This window comes from Danio rerio, chromosome 24 (genome assembly GCF_052040795.2).
Source record: "Danio rerio strain M-AB ecotype USA chromosome 24, GRCz13ab, whole genome shotgun sequence".
NCBI classification, from domain to species: Eukaryota; Metazoa; Chordata; class Actinopteri; order Cypriniformes; family Danionidae; genus Danio; species Danio rerio.
Genome location: NC_141044.1, coordinates 16,975,001 through 16,996,568, shown reverse-complemented (window position 1 = coordinate 16,996,568; position 21,568 = coordinate 16,975,001). Strand labels below are relative to the sequence as shown.

Sequence of the window (21,568 nt, the reverse complement as noted above, 5' to 3'; positions counted from 1 at the left end):
TATATTTTGTGCTATTTATTGCTGCTCGGTAACCAAATAATGCAGCTCAAAATTTTATATGACAGATAAGTAAATAAATAAAAAAATGTAATGTAAATCTAAGCTACATATTAGCTAAGTATTTCCCTTTTAAAAAGAACAAATGTAGTGAAAGAATGCTGAACCTCTTTCTGAAAGAAACTTTTGATCAACTATATTACAAAATTGTTTGGTATTTTCATTTTGTTTTTTCTCTTTGAAGTAGAAATGTGTATATACCATACAAAGTATAAAGCTGATTAGTCAGTTCTTGTCAAGTGACTCATGGTGTGCTCCCGGCATTCTTTTATTAGGTGTGCCTGGAACGAGCGAGCGTGTCAACCCGTTCCCAATATTCACAAGCAAGCAGCGCACCTCCATTGGAAACAACGAACGATGCAGTATGTTAACGGCCTTTGATTAGTAGCCTCCGCTCAGCCATTGTTATTCCGGTCTGTGTGCATAATAGCCTCTGTGTACAAGCTCGAAATTTTAACTAGCGCACAATTTGCATAACTTTGTTTAGTTACAGCAGTTGTCTTCTGTGCAGAAACCCGATGTTGAGAAGCCTTTATGAATAATTAACCGTGACAAATCAAAGTGCTTTCCCAACGATGGGTTGCCGCTTTAAGGGCATCTGCTCCATAAAACATATGCTGGATAAGTTGGCGGTTCATTTTGCCGTGGTGACCCCTGATTAATAAAAGGACTAAGCCAGTTCATTCTTACTCTCCTCTCAGATGGGATTGTGGGCCAAATCAGAAGTTACAGCGAGCCAACTTTGGCCCACGGGCCCTACTTTGGGCATTTCTGCTTTAGACACTAATATATGCTTTTAAGATACAGACATTTTAGATACAAACAAATACTTTGAGAAGGTTTAGTACTATTTCTGAAAATATTTGTAATAGACATGGCCAATACTCTGAATGACAGAATACTATTATAATTAAAATATTAGATTATTATAATTATTAAATATATATATATATATATATATATATATATATATATATATATATATATATATATATATATATATATATATATATATATATATATATATATATATATAATAAATTAATATAGAATTTGCTTATGTCAGCACATGTAATGTGGGCTAATGTGTGGGTGATCTGATGAAGCGCAGCAGGTGCAGACCCCTTCCCAAATATCAAAATTACTGTTTTGATGCAAAATTAATTTCAATTATATGAAAATTAAACAATTTAATGTATATGTTGGGGTTTATTCCGCTGTGGCGACCCTTGATTAATAAAGGGACTTAGCCGAAAAGAAATTGAATGAATGTAATTTAATGTATATGTCGGCGGTTCATTCCGCTTTGGCGACCCCTGATTAATAAAAATACTAAGCCGAAAAGAAAATTGTAATTGTAAATTAATTTCAATTTAATGTAAATGTAATGTAAAATTTACAGTTAAATAAGTGAAACTAATAAAAAATAAAACTAAATAGGTTGCTTAAAACTATAATCTTCACGCATAAACGTGTAAAGTCTGTACAAGTAGCCTATGCAGATTTGCAAAAGTTATTGCAAACAGTTTAGTTTACTATGATCTTTCATGTCATTTTGCTGACATGCCTGATAATTAAATATTAATCAGATGATGTCATTACTCTGATGTCTTGCTAACAGCCGATCACTGCATTGATGATTATAACAGAGCTCAGTTTTCACATTTAAAAGATTCAGGATCTGCTAATTTATCTTAAATTGTTTAAGTGAGCTACAAAGAATGGGCTACATGACCGCGTATTTGTGTATAATATTCATTTACACAATGACATCACCACCTACTGGCCTGCTGCACAATTTAGTGTTTAAGTATTTCGTGCAGGTTGATGTGAATAAGGAATTTTTTGACGGGATTGTTTGCTTTAAGCCATAAAGCCATAATATCACTCTTTGATGTGGGTCTATTTTTTCTAAAAGGATGATTGGTTTGGAGGCCGCTGTGCATTTTAATTAAATCTTCAAGTGTATTCAAGAGCCGTAGCAGCTATTGAGCTTAGCGTGCACCTGTGGTTATTGAGGGTGTGAAAACACTCTGTCACATCTGTTTGCTCCCCAAAAACACTCAGTGAAACCATTTAGACCGACAAGGCAGATTTGTTATTCAAAAGCGCTCTTCGTTTTCTCTCTCGTACTTGCAGAAAATGTTTTACTATCCTCATTAGGAGACTTCTTCCTCTACCTGCCATCTGGGGGGAAATACAAATCTAATGATGCTTTTGATTTTATTGTGTTATTTATGGAATAAATCTCCTGAAAAGTCCTTAAGGATCCGCAAATTGGAAATTCCCACTGTTAGATGGTGATGCATCAAGGCCCTGCAATGCAAATTTGATATACTAAAACATTTCCTTCAGAATATGTTCAGTTTACGAGCAGCAAGCTAACAGGTATCGTTTGTTTAGCATGCTTGTTATGGGCTGTCTCTGTTATGATTGTTTTAGTTTGTAATTTTTCTTGATATAAGAAAAGTCATTTAAAATATACAGCATGAAAGTGTTGTTCTACATAAAGTGTGTACTATAGATCTAAACATAGATGGAGTGGTTTAATGATGATAAAGTATACATAAAAATAAAAAGTAATTTTTAACAAATTTCCTATTACAAGTTAGACTTTGTTTATACGCTCATTCTGGTGTAATAATCAAGCGACTTTGCTGCCAGACCATATCTGCTGCAGGAGCAATAATATATTATGTAGTGCCCGAAAAAAGTCCCCAGCTAGCTAACCAGGCAACAGCAATGTGAAATATCAATGTCACATAGAAGTCATTTATACAAAGCTAATCTAAAAGTGCTTTCTTTACACCCGGACATCAGTTGAATGAGTACAAAATGAGTTTTGACAAACTTCCTATTCAAAGATAGACATTTCTGTAGGTACATCGTGAACTAAGATAGATGAATATGAAAAGTTGTTTTTTTGTAGGTCAGTATGGCTAGAAACTATACTCTCATTCTGGCATAATAATCAAGGAATTTTGCTGTGGTACCATGGCTTAGGCAGGACAATGATATAATACGCAGCACTTGAAAAAGTCCCCAGCTAGCTATCCAAGACACAGTGATGTGTGATAATAATGTCACATAGAAACCATTTATACAAAGGTAAACTAAAAGTGTTCCCACCACACCCAGAGATCAGTTACATGAATTAAAAATTATTTTAGACAAATTTTCTGTTTAAAGTTAGACTTTTTTGTAGCTACACCGTGTTCTAAGACAGATAAAATTGAAAATGTTATGACTAAAGTTTAGCTCAAGGGGTTAAAGAAGTCACATTCTGATGACTTTGTAGTGAGTTGGTGGCAAAATAGCAAACGACAACCAAATAATGCAAAAATAAGTGAATTTGTTTACAAAAGTGAAAAGAAGTGAAACAGCAAAAATAGTATGTACAATTTGGAATCTCACAAAAGAAAATAAATCAATCAATACATTATTAAGAGAAAAAGAGGATGTCAAGCGGCGCCAAATACAAGAAAGCAACATTACAAAAACCCCAAACTAGCTGAAAATACCGTCTAAACTACCTAATAGAAAATAAACCAACAAAGCATCTTCTAATATCTAAACTAAACTTATAACAAAAGTATACGTATACTCACTTCTAAACTGGTGTGTTCAGACAGTGGAGTTTTCTGCATGTTGCGAGGTGTATGTTATGTGATGTCTAACCTCCTACGTAAATCCCCAGGGTAATTCAAAAACCAATGATCAGGGATCATGAAATTGGCACATACAGTTGAAACCAGAAGTTTACATACACTGATGGAACTAAGATTAAACTGTTTGGCCATAATGACCAGTGTTACATTTGAAGGACAAAGGGAAAAGCTTACAAGCCTAGAAACACCATCCCAACTGTGGAGTCTGAGGGCGGCAGCATCATGTTGTGGGATTGTTTTGCTGCAGGAGGGACTGGTCCACTTCACATTACATATGGCATTTATGAGGAAGAACATTATGTAGAAATACTGAAGCAACATCTTAAGACATCAGCCAGAAAATTAAAACTTGGCCACAAATGGGTCTTCCAAACAGACCAAGACCCTAAGCATACTGCCAAATAAGTTAAAATGTGCTTTAAGGACAACAGAGTGAATGTTTTGGAGTGGCCACCACAAAGCCCTGATCTCAATCCTATAGAAAATTTTTGGACAGAGTTGAAAAGCTTGTGCGAGCAAGACAATTCTGACTCAGTTACACCAATTCTGTCAGGAGGAATGAAAAAACCGTAAACAATACGTTTGTAACAGTATTTGTTCATGTTAGTTAACCTTAGTTAATGAAAATAGATTGATTCATTGCTAGTTCTTGTTAACAAGCATGACTTTGGAATTTAATAAGGTACTAGTAAATGTTGAAATGTAAATGTAAAGCTATCATTAATAAATGCTGTGTTGTGTTGTTCATACTTAGTTCATGTTAGTAAATACATTGACATTAACTAATTCACCTTATTGTAAAGTGTGACCATGTCATTTAATTTCAGTGTCAATTACTCCAGCATTAAGTATTGTTCATAGTTATTACTGTAGTCTGCAATGATTAAAAGTATTTCTCACATAATATCATCACCTTTAGTGTCAAATAATAACACTTTTACTCACTCTTTTGAATTTGCCTTTTTGTTTTTCAGGATGTGTAAGGTTTTGTCTGGAACGTTTGCCTCTGAACTGTCTCTGCGTCTGCTGCAGTGTCTGCGCCTGTCTGATGCTCCATGCTTTTACGGCCTGCCGTCTCTAGAGCGCACACTCAGGACCATGGCCCACGTGACTGCCCTGCCCGGCTGGAGCACACACACTCCTAGCGTAGAGCCAAACACGCTATGTCTCAAGTACCTCAGCAGCCTTCTGGAAGTATGTACACACACATGTGCTCAAGTGCCTCGGTTACACACAGGAATATACTTTGCACAGATTACATGCACACTCACTGCTCCTCTCACATTAAACGCACACTCATAAGCAGAGTCCACGATGTTCCCAAACACTTAGACATGAACCACTCCAGAACCAACAAGCTCGAGTCTCAGCTGCTTTTCATCTGCTGTGCTTTGCAAGGCAAGTTTATTTGTATAGCACATTTCATACACAATGGTGGTTCAAAGTGTTTTACATAAACAACAAAAAAAAGAAACATTGGTCCCACTTTATATAAGGTGGCCTTAACTACTATGTTATTGCGTACAAAAAATGTATGCAATGTATTTACTGTGTTCATAATGTATTGCAGATTATTTCTGGTGGTCTTGAGGTGGGATACGGTTAGAATTAGGGAGATGTTTGAGGGTATGTGTGTAGGTTTAAAGGTGGGTTGTGGTGTAAAGGATGGTTAGCAGTGCAATTAAAAATGTATTTACCGATGTAATTACATACAGGTATTTTTATTTATAAATACAATATAAAAACATGTATTTACATAACAAGTACATTGTGATAAATGATTAATTTCAGTGTTAGGACATAATAATGTGTATTAGTCCACCAAATATAAAGTGGGACCGATACATTTAGTATAAAAAATGATTAAAAACAGATTAAAGTGTGTTAAAACAGTTAAAAGGAATAAAATATGAAAAAAAAAATAGAAAGAAAGGCACAAATAATGTGAGCACAGTGCTCATTCTGTAAATGCACAGCTAAACAAATTTAATTAAATTTTGGATATGAATTTGCCTTTGCATCGTTATCATTCAATTAAACTTCATGGGAAGTGAAATGTATAGTTCACCCTGAATCCAAGGTTTGCAGTTTACTCACCTTTGCACTTTGTAATTCACCAGTGAATATAGTTTCTGCTAAAAATCTTCTACCGAAAACATTTACTAATGGTAAAAAAAGTCACCTAAATTGTTGATGGTCTAAAGGTGAGTAAATTAACAGCCTATTTCTTTTTTACGGGGCTGAACTACATCTTAAATTTATATTAAGATGATGTAATTGTTTTCCAATAGATGGGTTGTGGCTGGAAGGGCATCTGCTGCATAAAAAACATGCTGGATAAGTTGGTGGTTATTCCGCTGTGGTGACCCAAGATTAATAAAGGGACTAAGTCGACAAGAAAATGAATGAATGAAAGATGTAATTGATCTTCATGCATATACATTCACTATAAGTGCATCCCAAATCGTATACTTGCACTTTTCTGCACCCTTTTGTTGTATAAATAGTACGAACAGTCCATTCACACTGAATATTCAACATTTAATAGGTGCATTTTTAATACCCGGATGATGTACAGTACTCGTTTAACCTATAGTGGAATTACCAACCTACATCACACATGACGTCAGGGGTTTAACTATACCAGTTGCAAACAAAAGACCGGTTGCAATAGCAAACATGTTGTGTTGTGCGATAGGATGGCAAATTCCAAAAATAGAAAACTTAAATTTTACCATACACCAAACTGCTTTTAATGTCAACCGCAGACGTCTTTGACTAACAGCCATCATAAGAGCTGAATAGAGTAAGGACCTAATTAAAATGCTCGATTCTGCAGTTCTTGTTTTATAACAGGTAAGTTCACGCTATGCTGAATCTTACACATTACACGTTTATGATTACAGCAGTGATTTCAGCAAAAATAGTTAAATATGGTAAATTAATCTGCAGACACAGAATGCAGTCAAAATGCAGTTGTTTTGCTTGTTGATGGTTAATTACCCAGGCCTTGTACAGTTCCGTCTTCTTTTCTTGTCTTTGGCTAGGCAGAACCTCGGTTTTTAGCACTACAAAGTTTTGAATCTGGTAATCATGGAGCTTTATTTCTTGCACAGACCACACAGAACAACATTGTAGGCTGGTAGGTCTTTATCTTCTCTCTTGTAAAATCACTTAGAGCTTCAATGAGATTGTATATTTGGGGCTTGATGCTTGGCCATTTTGTCATATCCAATATTCATTGGGAAGGTGCAATTGCAATTGCACCTGTCAGATAACCGCCGCTCACTTTAATGGTAATTTTGCTGAATAACTGTGCTTATTACTGAGTAACAAGCTGTTATAATACACTAAAAGCATTATGTAAATCATTCATTTTCTTTCCCTTTATTAATCCGGGGTTGCCACAGTGGATTGAACCACCAATTTATCCAGCATGTTTTTATGCAGCGGATGCCTTTCCAGCCGCAACCCATCTCTGGGAAACATCCACACATACTCATTCACACTCATACACTATGGACAGTTTAGCCTACCCAATTCACCTGTACCGCACCTGTACCCACGCGAACGCAGGGAGAACATGCAAGCTCCCCACAAAAACGCCAACTGACCCAGCCGAGGTTCGAACCAGCCACCTTCTTGATGTGAGGCGACAGCACTACCTACTGCACTACTGCGTCGCCCCCATTATGTAAATAATATATATAATATGTAATCAATATAACTTATCTCTAATATAACAACAAACTCTATACTGCATCGGATGTCATTTCCTTGCTGTAAATGCTAGCGCTTCTGTTTTTTTTCTGCAACTTCGCTGCGCACACATGCTGAATGTTTACAAACTTGTAATTCATTAAACACTTCATGCACTTAATGGTCACAGCTTAGCTCACGTGGTGAAAGGAGCTATTGGCCGCTGAGGTTTGATTACTTCATTCATTTAGCATTTTGCATGCAAAATTCTCCTATTTAATGTGGTTGTAATCATGACAGGTACTATTTGGTAGTTTGGTCTTTTATTTTACTAGTTTTGCAACTGTTAAACGTTTAGTTAATCTCTGTTTAGTAAAAAATAGTGTTTTATTTGAAATGATACTTAACTCATACTCTACATGGTTGAATTTATTGGTGTATATTGAGTCATTTAAAGGTTAAATTTATGACGTGGTTCGATTAAAAAAAAATAAACATGTTGTGAAATTGATATGCTGATTTTCAGTAATACATTAAATTGCAATAATAAACATAATGATATTGTTATCTTGGGCATTTCAAAAGGCTAAGATAACTATTGTTTTATTATTCAGAATTTTATTCACACTGCTGTTTATCTCAGCATCAAATATTTGAAGACTTCATAGGCTGTCTATTTACACATTCTTACATGTTAATCTGGCCTATGACATGCCCGAGATGTTGGTTGAAAATGTGCTGATTATATAACAATGAAACACTACTTTATAGCCATATATAATAAAACTAAACAGATAATGAAAAGTACTATTATATAATCATTTCTTTTTTAATATAATATAATAAAATCTTTTTTTATATAATCATTTAAATTTTAAACATATATATATATATATATATATATATATATATATATATATATATATATATATATATATATATATATATATATATATATTTAATTAAGCAATAAAACATGTAGAGTTCCTTTTGTTATTTTACCTGTTTAACTTTTTTTGCTGCAGTTTTTGTCAATATTGTAATAATTCCATATACTTGATCACAATTTAAGGAAAACAAATGTATTACTGTGACGTATACCTCTAGTGTGAAACCTCCAGATTACTAATTCTGATTTTACTTCTCTTTGACTGCTCTTCCCAGGTCATATCTTCATTCTATGTCGATTTGGGAGGAAATTCAATGTCCTTTATGGGCAAAGGAGTAACAAAAAATGCAGTGATCTGCCTGCTTCATTTGTCACACGAGATGATGAAGGAAAGCACAAATAAGGTCAGAAAAAGCACTGTGTTTGACACTGCTGTCAGTAGGCTTTGAAACTGACACAAGGGGGTGCTAACACCTTCTTTTAATCAATTTAGTAACTTTGACCAATTACAATGCTTAGCATAAATGAGTACACCCCCTTTTGAAAATGACGTTTTTTTTTTTTTCATTTGTTTTTTAGTGAATATAACCAATACTTTTGGTGCTTTTAAACATTTATATTCATTATAATAGGGATTTGGCCAACTAACGTTTTAAATAATAAAAGAATAGAGCATTTAAATTCAAACAAGATATTGCAAAAATCAAATGCATAAGTTTATATGTGTGTCTTGTTTTTTTTTCTGTTTAGTATGATTTTATATATATAATATAGTTTTATATTTTAGTTATAGTTTATATAGTTTTTTGTTAGATTAATTCCAGTTTTAGCTTTGGTACTGACTAATCTAATGCATATGCACAAATATATCGTTGTAAATCATCCTATAGAAAAGATTCATTTAAAAGAGTGATGTGTGGAGGGTCTAGTCATTTATGCTGAGCACTGTATTATATTGATTAATCACTGGAAAGATGTTTAATACCCAGCTTCATTGTTTAATTATAATATAAATTGACTGTAGGTACATTAGGACAGCAGTTTTATGTTCTATATTTGGAATGTGCGTGTGTGTGTTGTTTAAGGACTGGATATCCTTGTGGTCTCTGGGGCGAGAGCAAAGTGCTGATGAGCAAAGTGCTGCTCAGCTTGGCTTGGCCTGGTTAATTCCTCTGTGGGTGGATCGTGACCCTGAGGTGAGACCTTCATGTGTAGAATAAACCTTGAGATGTGCTTAACCTAAAATACTGTCTTGGTTTGGTGACTTGGAATACTTTTTATTAAGAAATTACATACTTGAAATACTTGAACAAAAGTTTTTGAGTAACTGGTATAAAATGCAGAGATTAAATTAGATTTTTTAATGGTAAGAAATAGATTACTGATACATTTGTAAAAGCTAAACTTGAATAGTTTACTGTCTCAATATTATTTGTATTAATATTTTCAGTTTTTTGTTAGCTTTTAGTTGTGTTTTTATCTTAATTTTAAAGTTTTGGTATTGTGTGATTTTGTAAATGTATTTACTTTATTTTTATTTTTCAATTTGACTGTGCTAATTGTAAATTTAAGATATATTTCTTTGCTAAATCTTATAGCATTTTTGTCTCTATGTCAATATTTGTAAAATTTCTATTTAACTTTGTCACCTGTTTTTTTTTGTTAACTCAACATTTAAGTTTAATAGTTTTTAGTTTGGTTAACAATAACTACTTTACCAGTTAAATTAAATTACATATTTTCTTTTTTCTTATACTTATATTTAGTTTTTAATGTCTTTAAAATGTGTAGACTTTTAATCAGCTACTTAGAAAGTTTCTTAAAATTCATTAAATTGATCAGAAAGATTCTATGTCATATTTATTTTCTAAACTAGCATTTATTACTGTGGAGACACTACTTTGATCAGTTGATTTTATTTTTTTCTTAAATGGTCTTTTTAAAATTAAATGTAATTAGTTTGTTTCATTTATTAATTTTTTTTCGACTTAGTCCCTTTATTAATTTGTGGTTGCCACATGGGAATGAACTGCCAACTTATCTAGCATATGGATTACGTAGCGGATGCCTTTTAGCTGCAACCCATGACTGGGGAACATCCATACACTCTCATTCACATTCATACACTACGGACAATTTAGCTTACCCACTTCACCTATACCACATGTTTTTAGACTGTGGGGGAAATCGGAGCACCCGGAGGAACATGCAAACTCCACAGAGAAATAATGACTTACCATGCCAGGGCTTGAACCAGTGACCTTCTTGCGATGAGGCGATTGTGCTACCCACTGTGCCACCGTGACGCCATTAATTCATTTATTTTTCATAAAGATGTGATTTAAAATAACATACATGAACTGTCTTGAATGGCTCACAACACAAAGATTTTTTTGTACACATTTCAAAGGCTCTACTAAATACCAGCTTTCGTGAATGTACTGTAAGTTAGCGCATCACAGACAAGGCCAAATTATTAAATGCACACGTCAGTAAGTTTGATGAAAGCCTTATTTAGTGATTTGTGTGTTCTGGCCTTTTATTTTGGCCAGTTTTCCTAAGTACCCGCACATGTCCAGGCCTCCCTCAGCTCAGCAGATGCTGAGCACTGAAAATAATGGGCATGACAAACACAAATTTGTGCCAGTTCTACATGCCAAAGAACCCATGGTAGTTAGCAATGCCAAGCACATGTGCTGGTCTGAGCAAGAGTGTGTGTGTGTGTGTGTGTGTGTGTTTGTGAATGTTTGTAGGTCCGCTGTGCCAGTCTGGCTGTGGGTGCGGCTCTGAGTTCGCTGGAGAGAGGGTGTGTGGCTCTGTCTGCTAGCTGCCAGAACATTTCTGGCGGCCTGTGGGCCACAGTACTCAACATCCTGCTGGAGAAACAGGAGTGCAGTATGGTGCGCAGAGAGGTGAGTCCAGCCAGATTCACCCTGAAGACAGCACAAAAAAAGCTGAGTGTTTACCCAGACTGCCTCAGGCTCAGAGTTGAGGGACCAACCACCTTGTGTTCACTGAAAACATCAGATGTGTGTTGGACTCGAAAAAATTCAAGCTTCAACAGTTCAAAACTGACAGGATAATCAGGGTCCCCAAGTCCTTTTTTAATTAAAACTGTAGCCAGTATCCTTTATTTTGGTTAAATATTATACCAAATCTGTTTGTAATCAAGCAAATAACCTGCCAGTGTACAAAACGGTGTTCTGCAGAATCAGATGGCTGATCATTTATAGTCTTTTCTCAAAGCAGCTGAAATAATTTAACATATTTCTTCACATGAAATTCAAAGGGTATGACAGTAGAGTAATGCTACAGGTAATATTAATACACACTGTATATACATCTGATGTTGTTAACATTACCAGTTTCAGAATGAAGTACGTGTAGTAATTTGAGTGGTTTGATGCGATTCATTGGCAGTTGTTAGATTTAAACCCCATTGGTAGAATGATTTCTTAGTATTTTTGTTTATTTATTTATTTTCAGTTGGTCAGAATAAAAGTAAGATGCGTGTTACTGACTTGTTCAGGTGACATTGTCTTTCAAAAAATCTTACTTGGGTAAAACTTTAAGATGTTAAATCTGTTATTTGTATGCTCGGTATCCACACCAGTGTGGAACGAAACATTAGATTCATTCATGTTGAGGAGCTGTGCTGATGCACAACCCACGTAAAGATGACAATTCTGCAAACAACTGCAATTGCACATTTCAAACAGTGATGTTGACAATGAGGCAAAACTTTTGATGAATTGAGAAAAACATTGACACACACAAGTCATTTTTCTTTAAAAAGCAGAAGCATACAAAGTGGCAGATGACAAAACGTCTTTAACTCTCAGAGGCGACGTCCTTTTTAAAGTCAATGCAAAAGAAACTCGATGTACTTCATCTGTTTTTGTCATGCAGATGCGTGTTATACATATTTTAAAACTGTAAAGTGATTTTATTATGTCTGTGCACTTATAATAAAAAACAATTATTTTGAATATTTTTATATTATTTTTGTAAAATAATAAATTAAAAAGGTTAAATGTCTGCCGCCACTACTTCTCATTGAAGGTCAATCTGAAATTAGTTTGAAAATGAACTGTAACTCTGCGAATACTTCTCACACAAACTCATGAAACATGAGTCTGCTGAAAGCTTAGAATGTCTAATTCATGCATTCATTTTCTTGTCAGCTTAGTCCCTTTATTAATCCGGGGTTGCCACAGCGGAATTAACCGCCAACTTATCCAGCAAATTTTTACGCAGCGGATGCCCTTCCAGCCGCAACCCATCTCTGGGAAACATCCACACAAACTCATACACTACAATTTAGCCTACCCAATTCACCTGTACCGCATGTCTTTGGACTGTTTGGGAAACCGGAGTACCCGGTTGAAACCCACGCGAACGCAGGGAGGACATGCCAACTCCACATAGAAATGCCAACTGAGCCGAGGCTCGAACCAGCGACCTTCTTGCTGTAAGGGGACAGCACTACCTACTGTGCCACTGCTTCGCCCTAGAATGTCTAATTTTAAATGAAACTTAATTGTACCTTAATATTCTCAGTTTATTCAGTATGTAGAAAAGCAAGGAGATGCAGGATTTTCCGTTTAACCTTCTTTACCTTTGAATAGCTGCACGCCATCTGCCCTGCAAAGAGCTCACATGCAAAAGAGCACAAGCAATCTGCACACTGTTATTAACATTTACTATATAGTTATCTTCACTAAACGGGTTAATCGTTAATCTTTGAATATTCTTGCATTTCTTTCTTTTTTCAGGCTAGTGCTTACAGCCCTTCCACCCCCTAACTCAACGTTAGCATTAGCATGGGGAGGTTCTTTTGTCTCCCAACTCATGAAAATGCTAAATATGCAGGGCCCATTACACTTCCGCCTGCATACTCCCCTCATGACTAAACATTTTTTTGCAGAATTAAAAAAATAATAATTGGTCTTGCTTCAGTAAGAATGAAAGTGAGGAATATCACATAATTTTGTAGTAAATATTCTAGCCAACAAGGCTGACTTTAAAAGGTCTTGTTCAGAAATATTTAAGATGTATCTTTTGGCTTTGTTTCTGAAACTTTTATTTCCCTAAAACATACTAAGCACACATAATACACTGAAGCATTATCACAGTAGTTCTATTATTAATACAAAAAGTACTGTAAATACAACTTAAAGTCCAAAACTGTGTTGCAGCATGGTACACGCAATGTTATTATACAGAGGCAGGGTATCAAACATCAGTCATCATCTGGCAATAGCTCTATAAATCAGTCAGACTGCCACTTCCTGTCAAAGTGGGTGGTTTTGGGTTAGAAAAAGCTGCAGTGAGAACAAGGAATTATGCCAAATGGCCTTCTCTTTCAGATCTGTTACCTATTTTTGAATGTTTCAGTATAGATGTAACGGGAAGATGCAAGTGGTTAAACCCATATATAGAGATTGGCAGTGCAATCAAAAGAGTTTGCAGTACTTGAAGAATTTGCCACATGCTTTCTGCAGATTCCTCTGAGGATTCCACGAGCATGCATTTCCATTCATTTACAAGAAGATGGCAGTGTTGCTGACTTTTATGTTTCTCTTCCCTGTAGGCAGCGTTTATTTTGCAGAACCTCCTTGTGATGCCAATGCCTGCAAATGCAGAAGAGGCCAAAGAGTGTGCCTGGCAGGTATGTTTACATGAGAATAAACTTTGAGAACTGAATATCAATAACACAGACGGTCTTAAAAGCTCTGTAGACATAACAAATCTGTCTATGGTGCTTTCTGCTTTTTTTCCCTCCATTCTCGTGTCTCCCAGAGCCCCTGCGTGCATGATGAGGATTCAGGCCTGTGTCTGGTCGGGCTTCCTGCCCTGCAGGCTCTGTTGTACCACTGCCAGTTTTTTGAGAGCGTGGGCCAGATGGTGAAGAGCTGTTACACGGGCAGACATGCCTTCACCCTCAGCCCCCCTCCGCCGCCAGCCAATGTCACCCAGGGTACGCTGTCCACGCGCCCAGAGCACTGCCAGCTATTAGTGGATGTCTCACTCGGTGGCATCCATATGCTTACACACATTATTAATACTGTTCTGAATCAGGGGTCGTGCAGGAGTGCTGAATTCTTTAGAGAGATGGTGTTTACACTACTGCTCAAATGTTTGGCATCAGTAAAATGCCAAATGTTTTTAAAATAAACCTCTTGTGCTCACCAAGTCTGCTTTTTTGATTAAAAATACAGTAAAATTATGAAAGGATTGAAGTAAGGTTAAAGTACTTTTTTATTGAAATAAGAATTTATCCTTTCATTACGAAATAAATTCATCATGAAGACCAGAATATGCTTTTTTATGTTAAAAATATCTTACTGATCCCAAACCTTTGACAGATAATGTAGAGTTATTGTTTGCTTAACAAAATGTTATGTATTTGTAAGCTGTTGGAGCTAATCTTTCTAGTGCATATTAATCTGTTGGTAAATACAGATGTTGTATGTCTAATTGGACTGCAGATGCAGATTTGAATGATTCTCTGAAGCACTGGAGAGAGATGCTTGTTCCTCTAAACCAGACTCATCCCTCTGGATCTATGTCCACCTCCAGTACTCTGGTCAGTTAATATTGATTTTTGGTTAAACAGTGTTTTTTTATGGCTGATCTAACATACATATATTATAGGTTATTGTTCAAAACATTGGGGTACATTTGATTTATTTATTTATTTAGATTTTGTTGCTTTTCTGCAACTTTATAGTTGTATAGTATATATAGTTGAAGTCAGAATTATTAGCCCCCTTGAATTATTAGATGATTTCCTGTTTATTTTTTCCACATTTTCTGTTTTACGGAGAGATTTTTTTCATCACATTTCTAAACATAATAGTTTTAATAATTCATTTCTAATAACTGATTTATTTTATCTTTGCCATGATGACAGTAAATTATATTTTACTACATATTTTTTAAGACACTTCTATACAGCTTAAAGTGAAATGTAAAGGCTTAACTAGGTTAATTAGGTTAACTTGGCAGGTTAGGGTAATTAGGCAAGTTATTGTATAACGATGGTTTGTTCTGTCGACTATCGAAAAAAAAATATATCTTAAAGGGGCTAATAAGTTTGACCTTAAAATGTGCTTTAAAAAAATAACTACTTTTATTCTAGCCTAAATAAAACAAATAGGACTTTCTCCAGAAGAAAAAATATTATCAGACATATTGTGAAAATTTCCTTGCCCTGTTAAACATAATTTGGGAAATATTAAAAAAAGAAAAAAAACATCAAAGGGGGCTAATAATTCTGACTCAAATACTGAGCTGCAGTATCTTAAACAATGCCATTTTATAGGGGCAAACCATAGAAGTGTGTCCACGTTGACGAGAGATTTAAATTGACTTATTAACTGCAGTCGATTACAACCCTTAAGCCCACCACAGGTTTTAACACGGATGCACAATTAAAAATTCAAAAACTATAAATCCAGTCAAATACACACCTGGTTAATTTTTTTTAACTGTATAAAATATATATATATATATATATATATATATATATATATATATATATATATATATATATATATATTTAAAATGCTTAGCACTGTGTTAGCACCAAAAACTTTTTTATTTTCTGTTTTCATTTGTTGATTTTTAATTGTATATTTATTATTGAAAAGTTCTTGCTATGAAAATAGCCTTGGTTGCTGACATGGCATTAAATAAAAAATAAAATAAAAAATACACAACATAACATTATACGGGATAATAAATATTAATGAAACAAAAGAAAAGCATGTGGCACTCACTCATTTGGTTTTCATTTATTTTTATATGTAATTTGTTGCTTGAATTATGCTCTTAAATATATATATTTTTTTTATTTATTTCCTCTTTGTTTTGTTTTTACAACTGCTTTAAAATAGCTATGCTAAAATGTTACTTTTTGGTTTTGTTTTCCATTTAAAAATCAACAAATTCTTTAAAACAAAACTATACTTCAGGCTTTAGCTCTCTCGAAACTCTCTATGTTGAGATTTTTATGATGATGTCTGTTTTTATCTTCTCCAGATTCCATCAGGAAGCTGCAGTGGGACTCATTCTCCAGTCCCGACCTCAGGTGTCTGCGCTAACCAGGAAACTCCAGTTAACAGACTCACTGCTCAGGGTAAAACTTGGGTGGGGGTGGAAGCGAAGAATTTAACAAACTGACAGTTTGGCCTTGAGAAGAGTATTTCAGTGATTTGAGTTTGACTCCTGTTTTTATTTTTTTTTTGGTGCTGCAGGTCAGAGTGACACTGACAGCTCAGACTCTGCCCTCACTCAAGACTCACACCCCGGGGGGCGGAGCGAGCCTGTTGCTATAGTGACCCCTCACCTGTTGCTGGCTGTTTGTGGTTTATTGGACAACCTGCTGGCGGTGCTTCCGGAATTTACTTTCTCTGCCCTCCAACAGAACCAGATACTTCAGGGCATGGCCAGGTTAGAGAAACATGTGAAAACTGGCTTTATGTTTTTAATTGTGAAATAAATAATGATAATAATAATATTAATAATAATAATAATAATAATATATTTTTTAAGTGGTCAATTTGATGTTGATTTACAAAAGTGGTGAATTTATTATTTTATATATTCTACTTTAACTGTACCTTAAATAGCCCCTATTATGCATTAAAAAGGTCATATTTTGCTTTTAGGGGTCTCCAGCAACAGGCTGATATGCATACAAGGTCAAAATAATAAAAACACTTTTATTGTCTAATAATATGCATTTATTTTTAAACGATTGCATTTTTTTACAAATAAGTTAATATTTTGCAAGCTAGTGAAAACAAGGAGGCAACCCTTTTAATCACACTTACACTTGTGAAATGGAGGAAGAAACTAGTTTATGAACTGTGTAACCTTACTGATAAAGTGCCTGTCAAGCTCTGACAAAGTACCAAACATCAATAGTCTTCTGATCCTTCCTTTAACAAACGGCTAACGAATCTCCCATTGCAGGGTAGATTATTGCATTAATCACCAGAACGTCCACTCATTAATGACCAGTCCACACACACCCCCGCACTTGGCAAGTTCAAGTTTTACCGGATCCAGCACTTCATATTTGATATTGTATTGTGTCATTGTCAACACAAACAGGCAAAAGATCCAGATGAATGATGAATCATTTAAACCACTCTTGAGTCAAATCTTTTATAAAAACAAATCAATATTTTTAAAAAAGGTGCACTTTCAGATTTAACCCTCAGCTGAATTTTTCATTCACTTAGAGCTGTGTTACACACTTAATGGAAGGTAATCAATAACCCAAAATAGGGGCTCTTTAATTGTTTGTGCTGTTAATAGTAATCAAATAACAAAAGAAAAAAAAAAAACAATGACTTCACTTGGCAGAATATGTTTCATAGCTTTTTTAATGTATGTAGAATTCATTTAATTTATTTATGGTGTGTGTTTAACTTCCTACACATGCTGGTTTTAGTGGTTTATGAGGACACAAATTTGTAAAATGACATAGGTGTACAATGTTGGTATGGTTTATGAGGACATAACTTGTGTTCTTGTAATTCAAAACTTAAAATACATACCTAACGGGGCCTTTTCACATTGAAAATTTGCTACAGCTTAGGGTTGGGTTTAGGGGTAAGGCCATAAATAAGCCATTTTACCATATGCTATAAGCCATAAAATACATCTAACGAAAGAACATAAATCACCAAAGCCTGTGTGTTTATTGGTATTTTTTTCAAACTATCAATAGCATTTGTATTAAAATTATATTTACTGAGTTTAGCTAAGAATTTAGTCAGTATTTAAATAGAGAGCTTGTGAATCAGACTGGAGTCAAAACATCTGAATCGGTACCTAACCCTGGTCATGCTGGTGTTCATTAAAATAAATGAATATTTTAAGTTAAGATTTTCTCCGCTGTTAATTTCAGACAAAGCATGCACATGTAGGTGACATGTTGCACACCTCTCACCTCAGTTTCTCCCCACACACACACTCAGACACAAGTATAGTTTTTTCTTGGTTGAAAGCACTTAAGCAACACCACTTCCCTCCCACCATCTGCCCACTGTTTCTAAATAACAAACTGTGGTTATTTTTTCTCTACAAAGTAAAAGGTGGACCTATGTCAAAAAAATAAATAAAAATAAATAATAATAATAATAATACAATTTAAAATATATATTATTAAAAAAGATTTAAACATATTTAACATTAGATATACATTAAAATTAAAATAAATTTAGACACAAAACATATTTAACTCTGCATTCTAACCCTGTGAGCTTAACTTCCTGTTGGTTTTGTGCTGCCTTGTGTGTTTCAGTGTGGTGGATGCGGCAGCCATATCTCAATGTGTCAATGAGCTAAAAACACCTCTCCTGCCAGCTGCTATGGAAGATGCCAGGAACCAGGTGCATTATGGGATTTGTGCTATCATTTTTCACCTTCACTTAAACACCAATCTGTCATAATAGAATGTGCGCCTGCAAAACAACACAGAAAGCTTGACAAATTTCCACAAAATTACAGTCATTCACAAACATCCCCTACCACATTCAAGTTTAATAAATATTGTTGTATAAGGGATTTTGCTGTTAATCCTTTGGAACAAGCACACTAGAAAATCTATTTGTCTGCTGTCTGAGCTAAGTTATGACCAATTTAAAAAGTCTTTTGTATTGTGTTGAACAAATGCACTCAGCAATATGTGCAAGGTGAACCTACAAAGTATTGACAGATCAGAAATCGGCTTTGATACCACATTTTAAAGTTTTCAGGCTCCACATTCCAAATTTAGCCATTCGATAGTATAATGTAAACCACAGGTGAAAATTCACAATTAAATTTAATTAAATTCCAGTTCAAAAAGGCTATCAGTGCATCCATTTAACATGCTGCACTCATGACTGTCACATGCACAAATATGCAAAAAAAGAAATAAAAACTCTTAAAGGAAAATCTAGAATATTTTTTTTAATTATGTATACATTTAATCATGCACATTTTGGTCCAAGACTTTGCTTGAGTTTGTTCAACTCAAATTTTAGTAAAATGTAGACAAACCCAGCTGCTTGGTTAAACTATTTTTTTTTAATCCAGCAGTTAGGTTTGTCCATGTTTTACCCTAGTTTGTGTTCAATCAACATTTTCAGAATGAAGATAATTCTAAAGAAACCGTAAGGCAGTTTTGTCCCTTAATTATAGTCAAATGCAACCAACAAACTTAGCTGTTGTTTAAATCTAGTGTGTAGATGTGTTTTTGTCAATCCTATGTGTGACAGAAAAAGCCTTATTGGTAAATTTGTGCTCCTGTGTTTAACATATATTATGTTGTTTTACATATATAATTTGGTTGTTCTCAATGACTATGTTTACATGAACCTTAGTAATCAAATTATTTTGCCTTAATCTGAATAAGACAATAATATGATTAAAGCGTTTACATGAGTCGCTTTTTTAATGTTCCTTTCATGAACCCATTTTAAATGTTATAGCAAATAATTTGATTAATGTCATTGCGTCATCATGCTATCCACATTTCCTGCGAACTTTCATGTAATTTTCGTGCGTTTCATTTTTAATTTGTCGACTTTAACTGCACCACACTTTCACTTTTATTCAGGATCATTTCATGCATGCCCCAGTGACAAATGAGATATTGGATGCGAGTATGAACTGCTGGAAAGTGTAGTTTTAATGGAATTTGTTCCCGCTCGCTGTGTGGGAAAAACCTCTGCATTTCGCGATGCAGGTGTCTGTGGTCTTTCACTGACTCTGTAGGTGCAGAGAATAATGTCAAACAGCCTATAGCCTGTACTGTCCTGACACAAAATGTGGTGAAAATTCTACAAGACGGTAATAGTTTGATTGTGGTGTTTACATGTCTGTACTGCACTTCAATAATATGACTAAAATTGGCATACTCCTTATGTCTTAATTCCGTTTCTGTTTATGATTTTAGTTGGATTAAGGTAAACAAAAATCCCTGTGTACATGGTAGACTCTTAATCAGAGTATTGTCCTAAATTTGTTGTCTTTAAATCAGATCCATGTAAGCATTCTCATTGTTTAAATGTAGATAAAGGGCTAAATAATGTCATACATAATATAAAACAATCAGTTATTCAAAGAAAAAATGCACTCACTCTCAAGTAGTTCCAAACCTTCCTTTTTTATTTTTGTAGTTATATTAAAAAACAAAACACTAAAGAAGTCAATGACTACTGGTTTCTAACATTGTCCAACTATCTTATTTTGTCTTCAACAGAAGAAAGAAACTTTGTTTTTTGCAAAACTAATCCATTAATAATACCCAAACATAGCCTTTCTTGTACATTTTGTTATGGTTTAATTGAGTGTGAAATTAATTTTATTTTTGCTAGCACACATTGTTTTTAGATGGAACCACGTTCCTCTTACCAGTTGCTGTGACAGAATGATAAAAAGAAAACCCGCCCCATCTCAATATTCTGTTTCAGTTGGCAGTACATCAACGTACTGAATTAACATCTCAGCAACTTCTGATGGTTGGAAGAGCATCACTGCATAAAACATATGTCAGAGTAAATGTCGTTTCATTCTGCTGTAGTGACCCCTGATAAATCAGGGACTGAGCCAAAGGGTAGTGAGGGAGCAACTTCTGGTTCTTGTAGACCAGGGGTGCCAAAACTTTTTCTTATGATGGGCCAAACAACAAACTTGGGTCTCCATGCCACCACTAGCAATATACCACCCTGGGCAATCGCCCACAATACCCATGCCCAAATCCGCTGCTGCTAAATACACTAGTCAAGCTGTACCTGCCTTCATTTGCAACATTTAATTGCAACATTCAAGTTTGTTTTTTTGTGGCTCAAAAATAAAACTAACAAATGAAAGGTGACGTTAAAATAGAAATCACAATGTGTATTAAAACCAATAACCCCAACCCTCCCCAAAATTCTCCCACTTTTCTCAGATGGGATGGTGGGCCAAATCAAAGGTTACAATGGGCCAACTTTGACCTGCGTGCCCTAGTTTAGGCATCTCTAGACTTTAAACAGGGTTTATGTGGGGTCTTAAAACGTCTTACATTTACTCAAATATTGCGCTGTTGGTCTTAAATTTTTTTTAAACAGGTCTTAATTTTCCTTTGTTGATGTATTGCGTCCCAATCTGACCAAAACAATCACCAACAGTCCATCTCAATAAAACTTTTTATTCAAAAAGGTCATTTTGAACTTTATTTACCATAATGAATTACTTATTTTCCTTACAA

At 34.7% G+C, this 21,568-nt stretch overlaps 1 protein-coding gene across 5 annotated transcripts in view; it reads left to right on the top strand.

Annotated features, from left to right (window-relative positions):
- rttn (rotatin) overlaps positions 1-21,568 on the top strand; it is a 128,695-nt gene that overhangs the window by 76,900 nt on the left and 30,227 nt on the right. For all 5 annotated transcript variants that reach the window (XR_015524853.1, XM_087309371.1, XM_087309370.1 and 2 more), the window contains exons 28-37: positions 4,700-4,919; positions 8,589-8,717; positions 9,399-9,509; positions 11,067-11,225; positions 13,907-13,984; positions 14,116-14,293; positions 14,805-14,902; positions 16,360-16,456; positions 16,575-16,770; positions 18,635-18,722. Coding sequence is in view for 4 of the 5 variants with exons in the window: in XM_087309371.1 (XP_087165497.1) it covers positions 4,700-4,919; positions 8,589-8,717; positions 9,399-9,509; positions 11,067-11,225; positions 13,907-13,984; positions 14,116-14,293; positions 14,805-14,902; positions 16,360-16,456; positions 16,575-16,770; positions 18,635-18,722 (1,354 nt within the window). In the remaining variant the exon portion in view is untranslated. The remainder of the gene's footprint in view (positions 1-4,699; positions 4,920-8,588; positions 8,718-9,398; positions 9,510-11,066; positions 11,226-13,906; positions 13,985-14,115; positions 14,294-14,804; positions 14,903-16,359; positions 16,457-16,574; positions 16,771-18,634; positions 18,723-21,568) is intronic.